Raw genomic sequence first — 25,415 nt, 5'->3', positions numbered from 1 at the left:
CCCTCGAGAGGTTCTTAACCATGAATCAAACACCCTGTATTTACACGGACACGACTGCCATGAGCCTGATGAGCAACATGTCGACTATGACACACTAGGAACACAAATATAATATTTACATAGATAAATCAGCATGAGTAAAAGTTTGTCTTCGTGTTAACGTATTTTGGAATGCAGTGGGGGGGATTATAAGGGTAACGGCTGCTCGGCCATCTATAGAAGCTGTCCTTCAATGGCAGCTTTCTTCTCCGAACATAATCCGATAGTGTGGTGTAGTGTCAATATTGGTTGTTTTAACCGGTTAAGAATTGCACTACGGACTTCCTGTTCCGGCGGTAAAAACACATCAAACAGGGAACCCCAATTCCAACTGCAACCCTTGCTATGGTTAAAATTGTTGAGGCGGTTTAAAATATTTTCAATGGCGAATGAAGCCTGGGAAGAGTCGGGTAAACTTCCAGTATGCTGTATTACGCTGCGGAATGTTCACTTTACGCACCGTTTTCTTTTTACCGATGATCGGCATTATTTCGCCGGATTTTTGTTGGCTGAGACTTTCGGCTGATGGTAGCTCGGTGAACTTTTGCTGGGTTTCGATTATCAAATTTCGATGCGTACAGACGAACCTGCCTAGAGGCCGTGTGGCATCCGGCCAAGAATTGAGCCACTGGGTTCCAGCTCCCATGTCGTAGGAGGCGACTAAAAGCAGGAGTCTATTAATCAAGGTGTAGTTCCGTACCGAGAATTACCACTATTTCACAATATACACGATCACGGAAATCTTAGTGGAGTGCACGTAACACTTTACACAGATATCAGTATTTTGACTACTGCTTGTAATCTTCTTCACTGCTACTACTTCATCATCTTCTATTTTACCTGAATTCTGAAGCTGACTGAACGATATTTTCCTGATTTCGTTATCAAGTCTATGGATGTCAAGGAGTCGCTTTACTCTGGGTAAAACGGGGTTTGAAACTTCAAAGTCTTACAATGAACTTATTATAGGGGAACTGTGGGTAAGACGGATAGGTGGGGTAAGACGGACACATGGTTATTTTAGGGATATAACATTAAAACTTCAATTGTATTGTATGTGTACCCCATCATTATGGATAACCTTGAATTATGAAATACTTAGTAGTACTTGAATACTGCTAAACGTGTACAATTTAAGCAAATATTGATAATCAGTAGTGCAGCTTCGTGCGGACGTAATTTTCAAGTTTCCGATTTTAAGGTTTATCGAGGAAAAAATCAATTTTTTCACGGATTTTTTTTCTTTATTTCGAAGAACTCTCAAGTGACATCTTTGTGGAAAATAACAGAGAAGATGATTTTGCGTGAATGTTTAAAAAATATAGGTAGTGGTGAGGCAAGACGGGCAATCTTGATCAGTTCTATTGATTCATCAAGGATTCATCCTTATATGAATGTCTCGCGTGTAGAAACGAAATTCTAGCAGTCAAACGTGGAGAACCATCCAGTTAGCTGAAGTCTCGCATGCAGTATACTGCTGGATGAACGCTAATGTGACCGAGGTTAAATACGGAATTCCTAGAACCTGGAAAAGATAGACGACTTTGTGCAGGTCCCATACTCTGGCTGTGTGTAATGGAGAAACTGATGTTACCAATTGCGCATTTAATATATAAATTTCTAGTTTTGTATAAGTGATTGTGCCTGATCATTGGAGCTGATTGTATAGCTCTCTTTGTGACAACTGCAATAAACTATAATAAAAAACATCATTTGCTGCAACTCTAAATCAAACCCCAAAACGTTATTTTTCACCTCTAATTGAACATATATGTTAAGAAGAACCACAATTTATTCAAAACATCCGTTAGAAATTTTTTTTTAATATTTTGTGTTATAATCATCATTTCTGCAACATGTCCGTCATACCCCACTATATGTCCGTTTCACCCGCAGTCTGGAAAAAGTGCAGATATTTTCTCGTTTTCTAGTTCTTTAAAAAATGATACTCATTGCACTCTGTGCACTCGAAAGCCAACACATGGAGCTACAACATAGAGTACTACATGTTGACAAAAACATGCTCTTACTATGTTATCAGTGTATTCTTAATAATATGTCCTAGCTTCGGCTGGACATATACTAAAATTGGAACGATACAGAGAAGATTAGCATGGGCCCTGCGCAAGGATGACACGCAAAATCGTGAAGCGTTCCACATTTTTAATTGCAGAAGTATCCTCCCGAAAATCGATTTCTTCAAATTTTTACTAAACAGTTTATAATGTGATGTTTTCGCATTGTGTGAAACTTGATTAACTTCCCATGTCAATCTCAACTTTCACGTCTTTAATATAATTCGTCTGGATCGAGAAAACTCTTACATAGGAGTACTTTTGGGGATTAAAAGGTGCTATTCTTTCAACCGAATCAACCTCTCTTCGACACCAGGCATTGAAATTGTCGCTTGTCAAGTTCTAAAACCTTTGCATTGCTTCCATCTACATTCCTCCCAGAGCCTCGGTAGGGAACCGAACGCTTTGTAATATCACGGAATCCTTACTGGCACCGCGGCTAGTTCTAGGAGACTTTAACTCGCACGGTACGGTATGGGGCTGTCTTCGTGATGATCCAAGATCTTTGCGACAATATCAACAAGACCATCTTAAACACGGGAGAAATGACGAGTATTCCTACACCACCAGCACGCGCGAGTGCTTGGATTTACCGCTTTGCTCGACATTGTTACAGTTAGATTGTATGTGGAAGGCGATCCCTGATCCCTACGGTAGCGATCATTTGCCTATCGTAATTTAAATTACTAACGGTTCAAGACCATCAGAAACAATCAATGTCTCGTATGAACTCACACGGAACATTGATTGGACGAATTACGCGACCGCGATATCCGTTAAAATCGAATCCACTCAAGAACTTCCTCCGGAGGAAGAGTACAGGTTTTGGCTGGCTTGATTCTCGTCAGCGCGAATCAAGCTCAGACTAAACCAGTACTCAGCGCGAATACCCATGGACGGTTTCCCACCCTGTGGTGGGATAAAAAGTGCTCAGAGCTGTACGCGGAGAAGTCCACTGCATATAAGGCCTTCCGGGAAAACGGGTTGCCCGCTAGCTATCAACAGTACGCGTCGTTAGAAAGGCGAATGAAGAGTCTAATGAAAGCTAAAAAACGCAGTTATTGGCGCCTGTTCGTCGACGGGTTAACGAGAGAAACAGCGATGAGCACTCTTTGGGGTACGGCTTGACGTATGCGTAACCGAAACAGTACCAACGAGAACGTGGAATATTCAAACCACTGGCTTTTCGCTTCCGCCAAGATGATGTGTCCGGACTCTATCCTGGTACAGAAAACGCGACGCGTCTCCTCACGATACCGCGAACGAAACACAGTTTTCGATGGTGGAGTTCTCACTTGCTCTCTTATCATGTAACAATAACGCCCCAGGGTTAGACAGAAATAAACTCAACTTGCGGAAGAATCTGCTTGACACTGCAAAAGGCGCTAGTTGAACTTATTTAACAAGTTTCTTGAGGGTAACATTGTCCCTCATGACTGGAGACAAGTGCAGGTCATCGCCATCCAAAAACCAGGAAAACCAGCCTCCGACCACAACACGTATCGACCGATTGCAATGCTGTCCTGTATTAGGAAGTTGTTCGAGAAAATGAATCTTGTTTCGCCTTTACAATTGCGTTGAAGCAAATAGCTTACTGTCAGAGACACAATTCGGTTTCCGCAAAGGCAAAGGGACGAACGGTTTCGGTTGCGTTGCTTTATACAGCAATCAAAATGGCCTATGCTAACAAAGAACAGATGGGATCAGTCTTCCTGGATATTAAAGGGGCTTTTGACTCAGTTTCTATCAATATTCTGTCAGAGAAGCTGCACCAAGGTCTTTCACCAATTTGAAATAACTTTTTGCTAAACCTGTTGTTTGAAAAGCACATGCACTTTTCGCATGGCGATTTAACAACATTGCGATTTAGCTACATGGGTCTTCCCCAAGGCTCATGTCTAAGTCCCCTACTCTAAAATTTTTACGTGAATGACATTGACGATTATTTTGCCAATTCATGCACGCTAAGACAACTTGCAGACGACGGGCTGGTCTCTGTTACAGGGTCCAATGCTGCCGATTTGCAAGGACCATTACAAGATACTTTGGACAATTTGTCTGCTTGGGCTGGGTATCGAGTTCTCCACGGAAAAAAACTGAATTGGTTGTCTTTTCTAGGAAGCGTGAACCGGCGCAACTCCAGCTTCTATTAATAGATGTAACGATCAATCAGGTCTTCACATTCAAATATCTCGGTGTCTGGTTCGACTATAAAGGTACCTGGGGATGTCAAATTAGGTATCTGAAACAAAAAAGCCAACAAAGGATCAATTTTCTCCGGAAAATAACTGGAACATGGTAGGGGCCATCCTAGGAGACCTGATCAGGTTGTACCAAACAACGATATTGTCGGTGATGGAGTACGGGTTTTTCTGTTTCCGCTCCGCTACGAACATACACTTCATATGACTGGAAAGAATCCAGTATCGTTGCTTGCGCTTTGCCTTGGGTTGCATGCACTCGACCGATATGATGAGTGTCGAAGTGCTGGCGTGCGTTCTCCCGCTAAAAAATAGATTTTGGTAACTCTCATATCGATTGGTCATCCGATGCGACATTTTGAACCCGTTGGTGATTGAAAACTTCGAGAGGCTCGTCGAGCTTAATTCTCAAACCCGATTTATGTCCTTGTACTTTGACTACATGGCACAGAGCATCAATCCTTCTTCGTACAATCCCAACCGTGTCCGTTTCTTTGATACTTCTGATTCAACTGAATTCTTCGACACATCCATGAAGGAAGAGACCCGTGGAATCCCGGAGCATATACGCCCGCAAGTGATCCCCAATATATTTTATGATAAATTCCGAAAAGTCGACTGTGACAAAATGTTCTACACTTCCGGATCAAATCTCGATGGGTCCACTGGCTTTAGTATCTTCAATAGTACTATCACCGCTTCATTCAAGCTCAATGATCCCGCTTCAGTTTACGTCGCAGAATTAGCTGCTATTCAGTACACCCTTGGCATCTTCGAGACTCTGCCCTAGACTGCCCAGAAAAATAATGAATTTTCGAAAACCCAATCGGCCCACCCCTGACTCGATTACTAGTCCCACCAGGAGTACTTGCACCAAATTTGAAGCAAATCGGACAAGTCTAGCTACCGGACCTACGTGCCTGAAGTTTGTATGGGATTTTTCGTCAATTCACATGGAAAAAATCCATTAACTCGCATTTTTGCCGCTAGATGGCACTGTATGCATCGTATTATCACTGTAAGTAAAAATAAGAAAGATAATTTAATTGTCTAGAACTTTGTCGAAGACTACTTGTCAATCCGGCTTTGTTAAAAGAAGTTATTAAATTTTTAACGAAGTGGTGTCTGAGTAAGTTTTCTATGGGGCCTAGTTGTGCATGGTTGTGTATCAGTACTCGATTCCCACGAACTATACATTTTTGTGCAATAACCGTTAGATTTAGCTCAATAGTATGTTCAAAAGAATTGTAGTAAATAATACGGGTCATGTTTTGGTAGAAAAATTTTAGTTCCAACTGTGACCGCATAGATGGCGCCAGCACTAACTTTTCATAGAAGAGAGATAGAGTATCAAAATGTTCGGAAGAATTATTGAAAAATTCCTGCTCTACAACTTTGTAGAAAACACCTAATATCTATCTTTTTCCGTTGAAAAGTTAGTGTTGGCGCCCTCTAGGCGGCACAATGTGGAACTAAAATTTTCTAACCAAAACATGACTCGTATTATTTACTGCAACTCTTCTGAACATACTATTGAGCTAAATCTAATGGTTATTGCACAAAAAAATTTAGTTTGTGGGAATCGAGTACTGATACACAACCAGACACTGCTAGGCCCAATGGAAAACTGACTCAGACATCACTTCGTTAAAAGTTTAATAACTTCTTTTAACAAAGCCGGATTGACAAGTAGTCTTCGACAAAGTTGTAGACAATTAAATTATCTTTCTAATTTTCACTTACAGTGATAATACGATGCATACAGTGCCACCTAGTGGCAAAAATGCGAGTTAGTGGGTTTTCTCCATGTAAATTGTCGAAAAATCTCATACAAACTTCAGGCATGTTGGTCCGGTAGCTAGACTTGTCCGATTCGCTTCAAATTTGGTGCAAGTACTCCTGGTGAGACTAGGAATCGACTCAGGGGTGGGCCGATAGGGGTTAATTTTTTTCCTGTCACTCTACTCTGCCCACAGATCACTACTTCATCATTTCGGACAGCCTATCGAGGCTCTTCGTGCGGTGAAGCCTAAAAAGCAATTCCCGTATTTTCTGGGGAAGACACGGGAGTCTCTGCGCAAGTTATCTGAAAAATCTTACCAGATTATCTTTTTTGGGTCCCCTCTCATTGCTCTATCTATCTTTAGCAAAGGTGGGCGCATTAGAAGGTGACATCTACGAAAGACCAATTTGCTTCAACGAATTTTTCAGTATTTGTCATCAGAGGACACTCGACAGTTGGTAAAACTCGTGGAGCAACGGGGAACTTGGACGATGGCTACATTCGATTATCCCGAAGGTATCTACGAAGCCTTGGTTCAGGGATGTGGGTCGGGATTTCATACGTGTAATGTCCCGGCTTATGTCCAAACACTACATATTAGATGCGCATTGGGCTCACAGAGAGTAGTCGGTACGCTTGTAATGAGGGTTATCACGACATCGATCACGTTGTCTGGGTGTGCGCCGGGTATTGTGGCGCCAGGTCTCAGTTAAAGAATTTCCTCCGAGCCCGAGGTAGACCGCCCGATGTTCCAGTTCGAGATATCCTGGCAAGTCGCGATCTTCCCTATACGTCTCTCATCTACGTTTTTATTGAAACGACAAATATCCTAATCTAACCCATATCCTTCATTTCTCGCTTTTAGAAGTTCCCTGTCCTTCCTTTTGGAGCACCAGAGTGCTACTATGTGACTGCCGTCACTTTTACCATGCCTGCATAAAATGAATTCAAAGCGAGAGGCGGTCGATGGTCTGATCACTCTTGAAGGATATTCCGCCGTCAACCCGATCCTAGGCATCTACCATCTACCAGCCCGAGGCTCTAACTCAGGTCACTGATCTTCTCTTGGCCTGAAAGTTGCAAGTTTTGTTCTTCTTTCCCTGTCATCGTGCTCGCCTACTCCCCCTGTTCCTGATACATCTTCTGCTGCCGTTACAAAAACCAATTTGTATTATATTCCTAGTTTTAAGATAACTTTCTCATTTTTTTCATTTCCCATCTTGTATATCTAATTGTATTCCTAGTTTTAAGATAGCTGTGAAATTTCTCATAAAAGCTTGTTCCCCTTCTTGTATATTAATTTACATTCCTAGTCTTAAGATAGCTGTAAAAAATATTTTGTAAAAATAACTATTGTTCAATCTTGTATATCGAATCGTAGTTTTAGTTTAAGATAGTTGTAAAAAATGTTCCTCTCAATATTAAAAATATTTGTGCATTGTAACCTCTTAGTTTTAATATATTCAAAATGTAAAAATAAACAATTTGGCACCGCTAAGCTAACGTATTTGTGCCTATTAACGAACTGAATAAAAAATCTTAATATGTCCGTCTTACCCCCAGTTCCCCTATATTTATATTCGTTCATAATTTTAATTATTTCATTAAATAAGTAATCAAGCTGTGTAATATCTTTTCTTCTTAATACAAATAGTCCATTATTTCGTCATCTTCTATTTCACCTAAATTTTGAAGTTGACTGAAAGACATTTCGCTAATTTCATTACTAGGGGGCTGGGGTTCTTTTTTACACAGATACTAGTATTTAGACAACAGCTTGTAATATTTTTCACAACTACTGCTTCATCATCTTCTATTTTACCTGTATTCCGAAGTTGACTGAACGATATTTCCCGAATTTCGTTACAAGCAGTGTTGCCACAATTAAATCTGTACCGGGAGTTGAAAAATCTTTTCTATCTGTACCCTTCTATAGAAAAATATGTACCGGATTCTGTACCAAAGCAATAACAAGGTTTTTTGAAAAAAAAATTTTTTTTTCTTAAGCATAGGTATTTTTCATTCGGGAAAATCAAACCAATCATTCTGACTCGGTTGTTTTATTTTAGCTGGAATTCTGCAAGAAACCAGTTATAATTCCGGATGAGTTCGACTGGATAATTCTCGCTGCCATTTTGTTTGCAACCAAAAGTGGCCAACAGAGTGGCGGCGAGAAGCTGCGATGGGTTCTGGTAACATCAATAGGATGCGAGAAACCTGCTTGCAGGAAGTCAAATGGAGCAGGTCAGAGTAAACGTATGCACTCCGAGAAGATCCGCTTGGCTTTCACTTAGACATCATCCCTTTGATTTGCTGGAAGCAGATTTCTGGCATATTGCATTCTAATGTCCGTTTCAGTTAAAGCTCAATCAGTACCAGCTCCACTTCAAATTCTTGCCATCACTGCTGCCCAACTCAACGTTTACCTGCTGTTTACTGGGATGCATCGCATGGTTAAATTATTTTATTTTATTTAATGTTTCGTCTTTGGCAAATTACGCCATACAGACTACTCTTATACTAAATTCGTTACATAGCATGTTTAGCAACTATCACAATGATACACAGTCTACACAGTTTACATATAAACCAAAAACTTATTGCGTAGGCTGCCATGGAGCGCTTCTCTCATAAAACTCACGAAAGCAGATACCTGTCGGCCACGTTGAAGGAGATAATGCAGCATGTTTGAAACACTCGTCTACTCCAACTTTAAACGATACAAAAGGCAACGACTCGCCGGTTTTCCACCCTGGTACAAGTTTTCGCACTACAACTGCGTGAGTTCCAAGCGAGTCTGAAACCATTTCGGCAATTTCTCGTTCGGTAACGGAATTTTTAATACGCGTGAAGAAAAGCCAGAAGCGCCGCGTAGAAGCATTTGTAGCCGACGAATGATCTCCTCTACAATTTTCCCTTTGGCCTTGCTTTAATTTGTCTGCAGCTAACGGGGAAGAGCGAGCAAGAGGCGATTTTTGAACTGCTAAAGATCCAGCGACGGACGATCGAGAGAGATCAGCAATCGATACGAGAATAGTAGTGATCTGTCGTTTCATCTCACACACTTCAGCATGCAGACTCATGTTATAACTATGCGTTTGTGACTCCACGTTAACACTGACGGTGACGGGACGGGCGGGGGTATAGCCAGCGGCTTCCTCAAACGCTTGCCGTTTGTCTATGAAGGCCTGGAATTTACGAACATCGCACATGATATCAGCGCAGGGCGGGCACATCCACAGGATATTGTGGTGTTTATCGAAGCTGGCTACCTCTGAAGCAGTGAGCGCGACGCACTCGGCGTGATATACATTCTTACAGAAACCACGGCATGTAACAATATTACAACCTGGCATAAGTTTGGACGAACACTTGTTGCAAGTCATCTCTTAGTTGTATGGCTCGTTGACGCTTACGGACAATTTCTTCTCTTGTAGTGGTAATGGAAAAATATGAAGGCGATTTTTTACTTCGATGGCAAATTATAAATGCGTTTAGATCGTCAATTCGTTGCACCCCAGGAAAATAGTCAATATCCAGCAGATTATAGGCACTTTATAAAGCGAATCACAACACATTAATTGCATAAACAAACGTCTTGCAGGCAAAAATTCACGATCAAAGCTGGGCGATAAAAATACACAACAGACAACTCGGCACACAACAACAATTGCGTATGAAATTCCAATTTTAATTTTAACTTGCTGTCATGTAAAAAAAATCTGTACTTTTTTACAAAAATCTGTAATCTGTACCGTTCAGAATCTGTACCAAAAATGCTTCAAAAATCGGTACCTTTCTAGATAAATCTGCACTTGTATCCACAGGCACAACTTTTGTAGATGGCGACACCGTACCTTCGATGACGCGAATGACTGGTTACCAGGTCTATGGATTTTAGCGAGTCTCTTTATCCTGTGTAAAACCGAAAGTGTTACAGTGAACTTATTAGGGAGAACTGGACCAATTCGAACCTGGTAAGGGTTTATGAGCTATACAACTGGAACGTGTCAAACGATTCACAAATAAATATTTTTTTCCTGAAAGCATGATCAATTGCGCACATTTTTTTCTAAGGCGACTTTTTCCGATCTTTTACCGTATCGTGTATAAACGGTTCAGCGCAAAAGTACATGAAATGTCCACTGGCGGCTCCAGGGAGGGGCAATATGCTAATATTTCAGCAATGATCCCCGAGGTGAAATGCGAAATATGGTTCCAATGTAAGTGATACATTAAACATGTTTTGTTGATCAGAATACTTGTTAAGCATATAAAAATCTGACAAAAAATAATGATATTAAACGTTCTTTTTTGGTTATTTACCTAAGTGCCAATATTTTGAACAAAAATCTTAAATCTGTTGCTTAGCGTGGTTACAGTATCCTTAGCTAACCGAGTTCGAACAGACTTCACTACTGATTTTGTTATTTCAGGATACATGATTCGTTGTAACCGATAAAGTGCAAAACCACCAGTAGCCATGTTGTGGAAAATGTCTATATAAAGGGGTGGGTATAGCATAGTTGGTAAATCGATTGCCTTGTACGCTACTCATCTCTGTTCAATTCCCAACCCCGCAGGGTTAGAGATTGTTCTAAAGAGATTTCTCTAACCCGACAAAGAGGCGACCCTAAGGTTAAAACCTCTATAATTAAAAAAAATTCTATACAATTATCAGTGCACTAGACAATTTTATGTACTAAGACATTTCACTGATTTTCCGTAAAGGGATTTAATTGTGTCCGAAACAGATAAAACAAGGAAAAACATTTAACCTGTGAGCAATCTCAGGAATATTTGCATATTTTTTCAAACATTTTGTGCAAAAAAAAATAAAATTATGAGGTAGTTTCTAAAATAACTCCCTAACATTGTACTAAACGCGTAATTGTTAAATTCATACTTTTGTTTGATACCCGTTGATTTAATTCATACAGTTTCTGAAATTGCCTATTTCATAGTCATTTCTAATTCAGTGCGAAATTAATATTATAAAATAAACTTTCAATTCGGAATATTTCCGATATCACAATTTCGAATATTTCAGAACGATTCCAAGTTAGCTCATGTCAAACAAATCCAAGATAGTACGTATTAAAGGCTAGATCATTTAAATATGGGATACTTTCAAATGCCTGTATTTTTTACCCACCTAGCGAGAGACTTTATCGCACATCTTCTTCAATCACGGTCTTGGCAAGCAAATTCTAACAATTCTTTATCCAACCATTGTCACTGGTAACTGCTCCATCTTCAGTTTCCTCTTCATTATCGTTCAACATGTATCTACTTGATGACCCGGACATGTGCGACGACGGCTGAGATATGAATGACCCTCATGATACAGTTGGCGTGGATGCAATTATTTTCCCGACGCGAAAACGGATCTCCGCGCGTATGGGATCGGATAGACTCTAAGCATTATTCGTTTAATATTTTAATTTTTTACATCATGTAAATATATAAAAGACCCACGGCTCCGTGAAGCTAACGCATTGAGCCGTCACAAATAAACAAATTGGAAAAAACAAGTATCTACTGGACGCAACTGTGAACAATTTCGTGAATTCAGCTTGCCGTTATGGCAGCCGGCTAGATCTGCCCATAACGTATATGGATCTGCCCATTACGGGACAAGTGACAGGAACAGTTTCCTTGCTAAATCATTTTTTTCGATAATTCATCCACGAAAATAAACTGTAATCTGCTAGAAACCGCGAGCAGTAGCCTTACTAAATTTGAGCCCCAGGATTTATTTGAAATTGGTTTTCGCATAACTTTCATCGTCGATCAAAAAACATCCACCCAGTTTATTTAGCACTCGACAGTACAGCGAGCGGGCCCGGGCCTGACAGTTTTTTTTTGTTTTTTGGGGCTACTGTTGGGTTATTTACCTTCTTAATGACATTTGTAGTCTTCTCGGAGATGGGTTCACCGCTCATTTTGGCATACAGTTTTTTCACCATAGATCTTTGACGAATAAACCAAAGATCATTTGTCTTATGGCGATTTCGCTTGAACCTGAAACTGAGTCAGGTTCTAACCCCAACCACTGTCAGTTCATACATTTTGACAGCATTTGGGGTTAGGAACTGACTCAGTTTCGCCTCAAACAAAAACCACATTAAATAACTTGCTTGTGTGAAATCTATAGGCATTTCAAATAAGATTAAGCCTGAGGTACCAACCCTTCAAAATATGCGGCAAGATATTGGATTTTAATCAACTGACCAACGATCTAGAAACAACCCAACAAACATTTCGTGGTTTTATAAACATTTTAACAGTTGCTTTATTCAGCTCTAGCTGAACATTGGAAGTATACGTGTAATCATATATCGTTTATTCCACCCTTAAACATCCGGGATTTGGAGAATTTATTCAGCTTGTCTGATTAAGACACATGAAAGAACAATTCCATATTAAATTTGCAAAAGGGCGAATAAGATTTGTAAACAAACTTTTATTTTGATGGTTTCTCTTAATTTACTATAATTTCGAAGCAGAAAACAATTGAAATTATTTCTACGAAGGGTAAAAATTTACATTAACGCATATTTTTCATGAAATTCCACTCAGCAGCAGACTAATGAGCGAAACAAGTTTGTTTACAAAAAACACTTTCGCCCTTTTGACGAATTAATATTGAATTCTTCAGCACGTATACAGCCTGAAGAAAACCACAGTTCAGCTTTATCAATAAACCTTTTCGTTACCGCTATTCAGCTGAGAGAATTATCATAGGAAAATTGTTAAAAAAGACATTTATTTCAAGTTACACACGCCATCAATCTCTTTGGAAGCCATATTCTTTTATTAATGCTTCTCAACAAGCTGATCTTCAATGAATGTGGTTGAATCAACACTTGTACTAAGACTTGTGCTAGTTGTTCTCATATTTCGTTTTTTTTACGGTTTTCTTGAAAATACTGACTACAATATGAAAGCTAGGACGACCTTAAGGGAAGAGTTCAATTAATTTTACGGGAATTTGCTTTACGTAGAACAAGGAATTTGCCTAGATCAGTGAAAGGCAAAGAATGGTAGTTTAAAGGTGGACTTCGACCGAATAGGCGTCTTCTGACTGACTGGCATTTTATTTGTCTGGCAAAATGGTACCTAGATCTTCGCATTTCTTCTCAGTTTAGGAACAAATCAGGAGTCATACAAGGAAGCAATATAGGTACTTCACTGTACACGCTGTTCTTCAAGGATGCAGAATTTATATGTGGTGTTAGGCCAGAAAAATTGCCCCATTACAGCAAGAATTTCTATTGGTGCAGTCAGTAAAAGTAAATTGAAAATTCAATGAGTTGATGTAATTATTTGTGTCGCTAACAGATCTGCTAAAGATAAACCATTCAGATTGCTAATAGGAACAACACAAAAATAAACACCACGAGCTATTGTAGTAAAAAAGATCAAAGGCGAAATGGACTTCCTGAAGATTAGTAGAGAAAAAAATGGTGATTGCATTGATGTGTGATTTGTCCAACTATTCGCCAAAATCTTAAAACGGACGGTGTTAAAAATAAGGTTCCAAAATTTGACACTATTTTGTCAGGAAGGTGTGCCCCGCCTCTATCAGCTAGGCTAGGCTTCACTCAAGCATAAAATCCTGTTCCAATTCGGACCACCCATTTCTTATCGATTTTTTTGCAACAGAAATTAATTCCTATTTCAGCCTAAGTTATTCCTATTTGATTTTCACTAAATTTCGATTTCTGAAATAAAAAGTTCTCTTTGATATATAAAACTTTGTAGTAAATATACAATAAAAAGCAAGAGCTGGAGCAAATTACCTATAAATAGGTTATGAGCTGTACCATCGAAATCTGTCAACCGATTTACGAAAACTTATGTTTTCCTGAAAGCTTGTCCGACACTTTCCTCCCAAACGGTTTCTTGTGATCGTGTATCAGATCGTATATACGGCAAAAGGTCCGAATTGGACCAACCCATATTCTATTATTCACACACCGATTAAACGAAAACAGTTCATAGTCTCACCCAAAACAAGACTCCGAAACAACATTCGTCCCTAGCGCACGAACATGAAAACTGCGAACAGTAAATTTTTTTTGTTCGAAAGTACGAATGGATCAAATTGGTTCGAACGTAAACGGGAATACGAATGTGAGATACTTTCGAACCGTTTCAATGCGGCCGCCAACAAGAAACTTCCGCAAAGTTCGTTGGGATCACTCTTTAGTGGAACGCTCAAACTAATCCGCAGCGTATTTTGTATATAGAACACTCACGATCAGAAAGAGGATCATCACCGCAATGAAATGTGGCATCCTTATGTGCATCGCTGTACTTCGTCACTTTATTGCAGCAGCAGGTGGTTGTGTAACCCAGATGTATGCAATTTGTGCATTTTACGATTTTAACCCTCTAGTTCCCAACACCGCCGCTAGGCGGTCTCTTTAAAAATCTAAATAAAACTACTAAAACATGATTGTATGTTGTCATCCGCACTAGTATTTCTTCCCAACGCTCACACCTTTCATACACACACATTGTTTGAATAATCGTAGCTTTCTGTTAAAGGCAATTGAAGCTCAAAGTTAAAAATTCCATGAAAACGTGGAAAACCACTATTTTGTGTTTAGTGGTAATCTTCGGTTCAATCACATTCGCCCGAAAATCATTTACCCGAATGACGTTCGCCCGAAAACCATTTACTCGAATGTCAAAAACCCGAATGGACCATTTACCCGAATGCCATGAACCCGAATGGACCACTCGCCCGAATGTTATTAACCCGAATACCACATTCACTCAAGTATAATATATGGGTTCTATTACATTCGCCGAAAGACATTCGCCCGAAAGTCATTTACCCGAATGACGTTCGCCCGAAAACCATTCACCAGAATGGACCATTTACCCGAATGGATCATTTACCTGAATGCCATAAACCCGAATGGACCACTCGCCCGAATGTCATTAACCCGAATATCACATTCACTCAAGCATAATATAAAATCGGTAATTGTCTAGTTTAGAGACTTTAGTGATAGAGGTCCGATTTAAATGCGTTTTTTGCCAAAAGGGTGTATTTTAACCTAAATAAACCAAATCGGAGAGCGGAAATGTGAAATAATTAACCAAAGTTTTATAAACTGAACAATAACAAGTGAGCTTATGCAGCGGAGCTAACGTGATGCGACTTGGTCGCATATCCGAGACCAAGAATCCGAAGCGGCGCAAAGCCGCTGAGGTTCCGTTGGACGAGGCGTTGATCCACCTGTCGCCGGAGCTATAAGCAAACCTGTGATCCTCTCGTTTACCCGGCTTACTCAAACATAGGGTTTATAGCTAGTTTAAAGCTACAGTGCACCAGAAAGCGATGTGGCGTAGCCACATTAGTCAACCGAATAGTGACTAATATGGCTACGCCACATCGCTTTTAGGTGTACTGTCCGACGCCCTTGAGGTTCCGTTGCCAACACCACAAATGCTCTTCAGGTGCAAACTGAACATTTGGCATAACGTGGTTAGTAAATAATAGCTCTTAAGGTTATGTCGCGAAGCTAGTGTGATGCGGTTTTGCCACAATTACCGAGGTAGAGGATTCGAAGCGGAGGTCCCTCCTCAGCAAACCTGTGATCCATTGGTATGCTTGGTTCACTGAAACATAGGGGTTGATTCCTTCTTTAAATATGAGCAGTTCTTCGAGTTTGTGTACCAAATAGCCCTCGCAATCAAACTGGTTACCCACTCGTTTGCCCGGTTTACTCACACTTAGGGATTGATTCCTTCTTTTAAACATGAGCAGCTCTTTTCCAACAATTAGGGGTTTATTGCTTCTTTCAAACGTGAACAAATCCTTGGATCTGTATGCGAAATAAGTTTGTAAGGAAACTGTTGATCCAGTCGTCTGCTCGGTTTACTGAAACATAAGGGTTGATTCCTTCTTTCAAAACAAGAGTAATTTTTTGAATCTATATACCAAATAGCTCTCTTCATAATATTGGATTTCGAGACAGCTGTGATAATACGATGTTTATTAGGGAAGCTAACAAAAAGTTTCTCGATTACCACTCTTTCCCCCCGCTTCGTGGTCAGTTTTCAAAAATGTATCGAAAAAGATTCGTAGGACTAGCAATAATGTGGAAGGCTGGCACAATAAATGGAACGATTAGTTAAGTCTTGGAAATCCTACATTCTATGGTGTGTTGAAGCAGTTGCAGCTTGAAGAGGAAAACCTTGGTACGGATGTTTAACGTACACTACAAATTACAGCTAAAAAGTCTAAAAAGAACTCACGAAAAGACCTAAAACTGGAAAGCCTAGTTAAATCATACATATCAAGTGATTGGATTAACTATTTGCCTGGTATAGCTTTAGTGTTAATTTCTTCATAGCATCAAATGTAATAAAATTTGAATTTCAGTTTAATTAATTTTTTTCAATTGACATTTCGAAATTTCGACATTTCGAAATTGACATTTCGAAATTGGACATTCGGGTTTATGTGATATTTGGGAAAATGTCATTTGAGTAAATTGCTTTCGGGTTAAGGTTCAAGTTACCTTTTTTAAGCATGTGTTAGAATTGAACGCTTGGTAGTGTGCGTAGGAAAATTTGTGTTCAGCTTTGCCACCGGATTATCCATATAAACCTTTTTAAAACTCTAAAAGAAGAATATCAGTCGATTTATTAGATCATCACGATTCAATTCATGCAAAATACCTGCTGGAAAAACCATTGGCTTAGCTGGATGGTGCTTTTGAAAAAGTGGCTGTGGTTTTTTCATTGCGCAGTTGTGTTGCGTACCCCCGCTCGGTGTGGTAGTGTGACAAAAAATCACAGCCACTTTTTCAAAAGCACCATACAGCTAAACCGATGGTTTTTCCAGCAGGTATTTTGCATGAATTGAATCCTGATGATCTAATAAATCGACTGATATTCTTCTTTTAGAGTTTTGAAAAGGTTTAAATAGATAATCTGGTGGCAAAGCTGAACACAATTTTTCTTACGCATACTACCAAGCCTTGAGGTAACTTGAGCCTTAATGCCATTCGGGCGAATGTGATACAATCGTAATCTTCATTAAACAAATTTTAACTATTTTTGGAAATTTTAATAACTAAAAAATATTTTTGAGTAGCCTGTTAGTAGCATTTTACTGTAGATGCGAATTGGTTTAGTGGAATAATTAGGAAGTTTAGCTTTGCCCGCCTATAGGCGGTGTTGGGCACCTGGGCAAAAAAAATCAGTCTTTTGTGATTACTTATCGTACCGAAACTAGCTTTATGTGCAATTTAAGCTGAAAAGAAGCATGTTTTAAAATCTTTGGGTGAATGCTGCTGTTAGAATATGGACGTCCTTATCATTTAATTATATTTAGGGGAGTCTGGGGTAAGTTGGCGGAATCTTTCTTTCTCCTTTTGTATTAGACATATGGCGCTGTTTATAGTCCTGCACTTCAAGTACTGAGTAATACATTCTCCCATGTACTTATTCACGTTAACGTTAAGCGTTAAGCTTTCGAGCATATTAGAGTGAAGAGCCCATTTTAGTCGTATTAGGGAGGGTGCCTCACCATTTCATTAATTACTCGGAATACAATTGATGCAATGCGTATGAAATGGCACTAGTATCTTTGCTTTCCAATGCGTTGAACAAAGATGACTAACGCTGCTCTAACCACCGGCTTCACATGATTAGGGCGAAAATAGGCTCATTACCCTAGGTGAAGCTTTTAAATTTCAGCATTTTTGTTATTTAGAGCTAGTTCAAAGCTATTCCACGAATGACTAGATTTTTCGATAGCGCGCGAAAAGAACTTTCCGTGGACGTATATACAATATATGTAACCACAAACAAAATTTGTTCTTTTTTGTTTGTTTACTTCGGAATTTCACCTGAAGAATCTCGAAAATTCTCTTTTACATGATATTCTTAAATTAAAAAATAAAACATAATAAGTGAAACCATCGCCAGCAGACACTGGTCTCCCCTACTATAAACTTGAAGTCAATATTTAAACAACCAAAGCACTAGAGAAATACTCCTTAACTTAGGTAATTTGCGTTCTGATGGAATCCAAAATATAACCCATCTGAATTCGCTTATGTTAAAGTAACCAGAAAAAAAAAGTTTTTGTTTTTTATTCGCCCAGGTACCCAGCCCAACACCGCCTCTAGTCGGCCTACTTATTTTAAGGTTTTAATGAAAAATCCACTGAATTATCAACATTATTTTCGTTATTCTCTTCACGAAACCCACTTACAAAAGTTTTTTCAAGCCAAATAAAAATTTGGGCACTAGAGGGTTAAGTATGTACAAGCGTACCGAAAGTCGCAGCCTGTCTATAGCAACATTCAGTTTAGTCGAACCGTTTCTTTGAATGCCACTCGATATGATTTCGGTTATCATTTTGAACACTAGCATTGTTAAACTACGATGATAATTTTTATTTCGATTATAGAGGTTTTAACCTTAAGGTCATTCGCCTCTTCGGGTTAGAAAAATCTCTTATGAAAAATTTCTAACCCTATGTGCGGGGTCGGGACTCGAACACATATGCGCTGCGTATAAGGCAATCGATTTACCAACTACGCTACGCCCACCCCCTCGATGATAATTATGATGATGATTTTAAGGCGTATTCGAATATGTGAGTATATGAAAGACAATGCGAAAACTTCAAAATTGGTATTTGGTTTTACTAAGTGCGAACATTTTTCAATACTGAATACGGCACTGAAAAGTTATAAATTTCTGCGACCCAGACCGCGTTTAAATTTTGAAGCGAACTGTTTCTCGTTAACTTCTCCCTGAACAGGTTTGTGAACAACGTGCAAAATCTCCCATAACATCTTGGCTTGCATGTGGCTTCCCAGCAGCTCTGCAAGATCTTCTTCAGTTTTCTTCAGCAGCTCTTTTAGATTTTTGCATCTTCGCATCACCTTTCCAATGTTTTTTGAGTTGATTCCAGGCAACTTAATAAGAAAGTCGTGAATATTCGGATTGGACCTGTCAGCGATTTGTTCGATTTCCACCGGCCCTCCGGCTTCATCGGATCCAACCAGTGCTGCCACTTCCGGATTCGGTTCTAGCTTGCCCTGTTTTAGTTCCTCAAATAACTGGGCGGTTGCATAAGGACTAGGCGACCACACAAGTTTCAATTTTGGAAAGTGTAGCGTTAGAAGCTGAAGTTTTTGGGTGATGTCGGCATTCGATGAAGCTGAATCCCCCGACATCATGAAATGTCGCTGCAGATGAAATGGTTTGTTCTGATCAAACTCGATCAACAGGATCGGTTTGGTGTAGCATCGTGTCATCTGCATGCACTGATTGTACAATCTACCAGAGTTGAGCGACCCAATCAGATCCGAAATTGACTTTCGCTCCACGCAGATCTCGGGCGTCAGAATGTAATCTCCGATCTGTTGAAAAAAAATCTTTGACAAGCACCCTTACATAACCAATTTATCGTAGCAAAGCTTACCGTAATTGTTAGTGGCACGACTTCGATGCCACGACGGTGAATCAAACAAGGTAAATCGGAGCGAAACTCTCTCATATCCACAATTATTCGTGGTGTAACGATAGTGTCTTCGTTAACCTGTTGACCGCCAGCTTGACGCGATGAGGTCTCATGCTTCTTCTGTAACATTGTTATTGAATCCTCCGATTTTCCATCCTGGTATTCGGGAACTACCATCGTCTAGAAAGAGAGCATGTATAAAAACAAGTGAAAATGCGTATGTTCAAATTGCTTACTCTTTTGGTTTCAATCAACAGTTCAAATGCTTGTTTCTCTCTTCTCAAAGAAGTAAGATATGACTGTTCTTCCACCGTTTTTGAGTGAATGATAACAAATACACGAACTCTGGCCAGTTCCTGGCGTTGTTGACGGGCCTCATAAACTTCAATAGCTCTAATCGCCGTCACATTGCTGTGATACATTACAATGTAGCGTGGCTTAATTTCTTGTAGCACTCGATCAAGCGATGTGAAGCCATTTATTTCACTTTTAAAGGTTTGAATGAAAACCAACGGTTTATTGCTTTCGTTAACTATTCTCGTAACGTCCAGATTATCCAATTCGGGGAACGATTCGAATTCACCGTTCTCAAACTGCGTCACATCGGAAAGATCGACATCCTCACCATCGTCTGAAATGACCCTAGTAGTGTCGCCTCGTTCCGACATTGTCAGTATATAAGAATCACGAAAACAATGGTAATCTTCATTTTCTTCCTTGGCAAACAGTTCCGACTCTGTTTCCGATGGTTTCGTGATATCTTCCCCGCCTTCCTCTTCTTGTTTACGTATTCGAGAATCATCCGCTTCCTTCATCGCTGCTTCTGCTCGTCTCTTTGCTATTCTTTCCCTTAAAAATACAGCTTCTTTTTTGGTATTACCAGGACAATCACCAACTATGGTCTCTGATGGAGCTACCTTGCTTTCCAAAGGCTTACCGGGTTTGACGTGTGTTTCAACATTCTGTATTTTGAACGGATTCCTGTCACTGTCACAGCTAATGTGCCGATAGCTTTCTGCCAGCTTTGAAACTACGATGTCATTTTTCATTGCCGTGTAAAAAAGATACTTCTCCGGACCCTGGGTAAGATACTGATTTAACTGGTAACAGGTTCTGGCATCTTGGCAGAGTATCAAAACTTTTACTTGCTGGCGAAGATACTTTTGCCTTTCTTCTTTTTTGCGAATTTTCTTCGACATCTCTTTGATATCCGCTGGAATTTCTTGACGAAGAACCTCAGATAGAGCTTTCCATTTAGGGCAATGTTCCGGTTCGAATTCTAAAACAAAAGTCTTATCTCGAAACCATAATCTATGCCTGCTGCTGCGTACATACCATCATTTCTGTTGAAGACTCGCTCCTTCGCGACAGTGAACATCTTTTCAGCTGAGTCCAAAATGATCCAACCTGAATTGCTAAGAGCATACTCGGTGGTGCGATATTTTTTCATTGTTGCGTAGAGTGTAATTGCGTCGTGATATATTGTTGATCTGCTCGGAATAAAATTGTATGTATTGTATCATGTACGCGGGGATACATAATTTTACTTACATCATCAAACTACGAAGCGCTTTCAGATCCGCCACTATCAGTTTAGTCTGAGAACTCAGCTGATGCCAAATTGTGTCAAGCTGTGCTTGCAAGATTTTATGGAACTTTTTAGTCACACAGTTCTCTACACTAACCTCCTGTAGTTCAACAGTTCGATTCAAACTTTTTATGTTCTTTACTAAATAGTTCATTATATCCAATATATTGCTCTGCAATAGTATCATATTTTGACTCATCGGGATCTGCATTTCAACCACCACTGGCTCAAACGGCTTCAACGATTTTTGAACACTTCCATGGAACCGCGGCCAGATGAATAAGTCCTTAACGAACAAATTTCTCATCACTTTCTCCACGTGGCCATAGCCATAGGTGAAAGCTTCCACGTTTTTTGAAAATGCCTTCACAAACCCCGTTTTATTCTTTTGTCGGTACAACCGGAGAGCAAATGCTTCCTGGCAAGATTCAATGATTTCGTGTGCTTTTACAACAAATATTCCAGTTATTAGTTCCACCGGTATACGATTTTTCAACAGATCTACCACCAAAATTCTGGTGCTAATAAATTGTATTCCTCCAAGCAGGTAAACCCTCTCCCGCTCAGCTCCATTAGTAGATGACTGATGAATATGCTGGCTGTCCAGCTGAGATGTATATAACATTTCCTCGCTATCAGAACAGTTAATGACCAACACTAGAGTAGTAGGATCGCAGAAAATCTTCAACAGATTCAACAAAACCTTCTCATAACTAATTCCCCTAAAATAGCAAATTGATGAACATTCTCAAATACACTGAAAATAGGGTAAATTACTTAGCGCACACAACCAATCCATCGGAGTGCATGAGATCGAAAAACATCTGCCGTTCGTACTCCAGCATAGCAACTCCATGAGAAGCAAGGAATTCTTCAGCATCCACAAGTTCGCCTAGGGCTTCGTCATCTTTGGCATCACTTTTTTCAATTTCGGCTTCCGCTTGCTCGGCGGAACAGGCCAACGCAGAATCAAGGTCTTCCTCACATTCCAGGCTCATGTTGATGAAATAAATTTGTCGTTCCTGTTTACTTTAACCAAAACTAATTTTCCTAGACCTGATTCACAGTGTAAACTAACAGATTCTTGTACGCAATAGAATTATTCTAATAATTATCACAAATTACAAAAAATAACAAAGATACTTGAAAATACACGAAAATCGCATAAACCGGCCTAATCAAAACAATGAACTTTTTTCTTTTCTTTTCCTTCGGCTGACAGGCTGTCAGTGACAGTGACATACTGATTACACTGAGCGGAATCGCTACATTCATATTAAATGATACAGTGCAAATTCGTTAGTGGGGATTTCGCTAGTTGGCCTGTTTGTTAGTTGGGTGTTCGCCCAACTAGAGCACTCTAGTTAGAGTGCGGCCAAGACGCGTTTGACGTATCCAAACGAGCAGAAATCTGACGTATTTCTATTGTGAATACGTCAAATCCGTATCAACACTTGAAAAGGGCTAATGTCGCTAATGTACACAAACCGATTTTTCTTTAATTTTAGAATATACATTCACTAAACATTCGTATAAAATCATTACATTTAAATGAAAACCTTTTTACATTTCTTATAAAAGAAATGTATAGAATTCGCTCAAACTTTCAAGATTTTTTCCGAGGCCCGGAGGGCCGAGTCTTATATACCAATCGACTCAGCTCGACGATTTGGGACAATGTCTGTGTGTGTGTGTGTGTGTGTGTGTGTCTGTGTGTGTGTATGTAACGGACAAATTCTCATTCGTGTTTCTCAGCAATGGCTGAACCGATCTTATCCAAACCAATTTTAAATGAAAGAACTAAAAAACAGTATGAACGCTATTAATTTGTTTTTGATTCTAATGTTTAGTTTTTAAGATATAAATGTTTGAATGCGTAAAAATGGCGTTTTTTTGCAGTTTTTTTAAATTATCTGCCGGAATTGACAATATAGATTACCAATTTATATGTTTTTAGACAGCTTCAACGAATACCTTTCGAACAAGCTATAGAATGTTGAAATCGGACTATTATCAAAAGAGATATTTAACATTAAATGCGGACGAAAGATTTTTATCATTTCCCATTGCCAGAAATACGACCAAAACATGTAATCTATTATTAACGCCAAAACGGATTATTTTAGGTCAATTGTATCTTCGGAGAATTTAATGGAGGTAATATGCCCTTTCTTTTGGTATTGTGCTTTTGCTGATTAATCCCCCTATGAGTGAGATATTTTCACAAATTTTCTTGGAAGTAATTATATCGAAATGATGTCTTCAGCAAATTTGTAGCTCTTACTTTTGCGAATAACTTTACTGAAGACTTCAAATATCTATTTTGAATACTTTAAAAGTTATGGCTTGTTGTTTGTTGATTACTCTTCGTCGCCTATTTATTGTTCAATATAGTAATAATCCATTGAAATAAGCCAAACATTATTTCGATAAATCGAATTTTGTATTTCATTTTTCTATCTACAACCGCTAGAAATAATCACCGAACACTTCCAAGTTGTCTGGCAGGAACTTGATAACTTATCAGTGCAAAAATGTTCATTTATGCGAACCTTCTGACTGCAATTTTTCTAACTTATGACCATCGGATCGATCTGAAACCTTTCGGAAAATGAAAAGCGAAATAAATAACTCCAAGCAACGGCGTAGCCAAGAGAAGGTTTTGGGGTTTAACACCGTACAGCCCCCCCCCCGCCACCACACAAAAAAAAATTGGATCGGAGTTGAAAATTTATTGATGCAAACTGATTTTATTCAATATTACATTATCTGATCCGTAGATTGATAACCTGTTGTTGTAAACATCATGAGGACTTTTGATAAATTGTCGGAATGGGGTCCCGATATGTAACTGATCTATTGGTCTTGATTTCACAGTTGTCTAATAGCATCAATATCAAATTCCTGCCTGAAAACATTCCAATAGAAAATTCCAGAGTTCTGTAATCAATCATAATCCTCAGATTTATTTTCAAATTTTCAGCTTTTTTCCTACACAATATTACGAAATCTTATTAAACAATTTTTCCTAATAAGTTTGTGAAAATTATAAACTATTTGAAATTTTTTAATAGTTTTATTTTTTATTCAACCGTGATTTTTTAATAAAGAGTGACCATCGCTTCACAACGTAGTCTATTTTTCATGGCTTGCGGTAAGCACGATCTCTCGAATTGCTGAACTGAAAATTATGGAATAGAAATTAATATTTTGTATTCTTTACAGACCCGCTGGTGCCCTAAGACGATTTCGTTAGATTTTTAGAGCACTGTGCACTAGGCTGCCCAGAAAAATGATGAATTTTTGAAAACTCAATCGGCCCACCCCTGAGTCGATTCCTAGTCCCACTAGGAGTACTTGTACCAAATTTGAAGCTGCGAATAATACGAGTTATGTTTTGGTTAGAAAAATTTAGTTCCACCTGTGACCGCATAGAGGGCGCCACTACTAACTTTTCATAGAAGAGAGATAGAGTAGATGTAGAAGATAGAAGAGAGATAGATGTTCAGAAGAAATACTGAAAAATGCCTGTTCTATAACTTTGTAGAAGACACCAAATTTCTATCTCTCTCCGTTGAAAAGTTAGTGTTGGCGCCCTCTATGCGGTAACAGGTGGAACTAAAATTTTCTAATCAAAGCATGACTCGTGTTATTTACTATAATTCTTCTGAACATACCATTGAGCTAAACCTAACGATTATTTCACAAAAATGTTTAGTTCGTGTGAATCGAGTTCTGATACACAACCATGCACTATCAGGCCCCATGCAAAACTGACTAAGACATCACTTCGTTAAAAGTTTAATAACTTCTTTTAACAAAGTCGGATTTACTTGCAGTCTTCGACTAAGTTGTAGACAATTCAATTATCCTTTTTATTTTCATTTTCATTTCTTATTAATACGATGCATACAGTGCCACCTAGCGGCGAAAATGCGTGCTGGTGGGTTTTCTCCTTGTAAATTATTGAAAATTCCCATACAAACTTCAGGTCCGTTGGTCCGGTAGTTAGACTTGTCCGATTTGCTTCAAATTTGGTGCAAGTACTCCTGGTGGGACTAGGAATCGACGCAGAGGTGGGCCGATAGGGGTCATTTTTTTCCTGTCACCCTACTGTGCACCAAGTGACGGAAGGTTATCGAAAAGTTTCGTGAAAATGAAAATTCCAGTAATGATGATGATTTTCCCAAACGGTTCGTTTTCGTGAGGTTTTTATTTGTTC

General features: G+C 39.2%; 1 protein-coding gene and 1 non-coding gene across 2 annotated transcripts; one reads left to right on the top strand and one right to left on the bottom strand.

Moving 5' to 3' along the window:
* Window positions 1-2,097: 2,097 nt before the first annotated feature.
* LOC131686472 (U6 spliceosomal RNA) lies at window positions 2,098-2,204 on the top strand. Its single transcript, XR_009305128.1, has one exon. It is a non-coding gene; the product is annotated as a U6 spliceosomal RNA (small nuclear RNA).
* A 16,551-nt stretch (window positions 2,205-18,755) lies between these two features.
* On the bottom strand, window positions 18,756-22,379 carry LOC131683561 (DNA repair endonuclease XPF). Its single transcript, XM_058965628.1, has 6 exons — window positions 21,971-22,379; window positions 21,157-21,915; window positions 20,941-21,095; window positions 19,842-20,884; window positions 19,567-19,785; window positions 18,756-19,504 (listed from the first exon to the last, which is right to left on the bottom strand). Exons 1-6 carry the CDS (start codon window positions 22,189-22,191, stop codon window positions 18,827-18,829), a joined length of 3,075 nt encoding a protein of 1,024 aa, XP_058821611.1. The 5' UTR covers window positions 22,192-22,379; the 3' UTR covers window positions 18,756-18,826.
* Window positions 22,380-25,415: the final 3,036 nt, after the last annotated feature.

The sequence above is a fragment of the Topomyia yanbarensis genome, chromosome 2 (assembly GCF_030247195.1).
Source record: "Topomyia yanbarensis strain Yona2022 chromosome 2, ASM3024719v1, whole genome shotgun sequence".
In the NCBI taxonomy this organism is placed as follows: domain Eukaryota; kingdom Metazoa; phylum Arthropoda; class Insecta; order Diptera; family Culicidae; genus Topomyia; species Topomyia yanbarensis.
The sequence above is the reverse complement of the archived record's forward strand: the minus strand, read 5'-3'. Positions and strand labels throughout refer to the sequence as shown.

Bases quoted from the DNA above. Each gene is read 5' to 3' on its own strand.
- LOC131683561 (XM_058965628.1), bottom strand. From the start codon at position 22,191: ATGAGCCTGGAATGTGAGGAAGACCTTGATTCTGCGTTGGCCTGTTCC. The intron at 21,096-21,156 runs GTAAGTAAAATT...TATTCCGAGCAG, and splicing joins GCGCTTCGTAGTTTGATGAT to ATCAACAATATATCACGACG. The intron at 20,885-20,940 runs GTATGTACGCAG...CTTTTGTTTTAG, and splicing joins AGTCTTCAACAGAAATGATG to AATTCGAACCGGAACATTGC.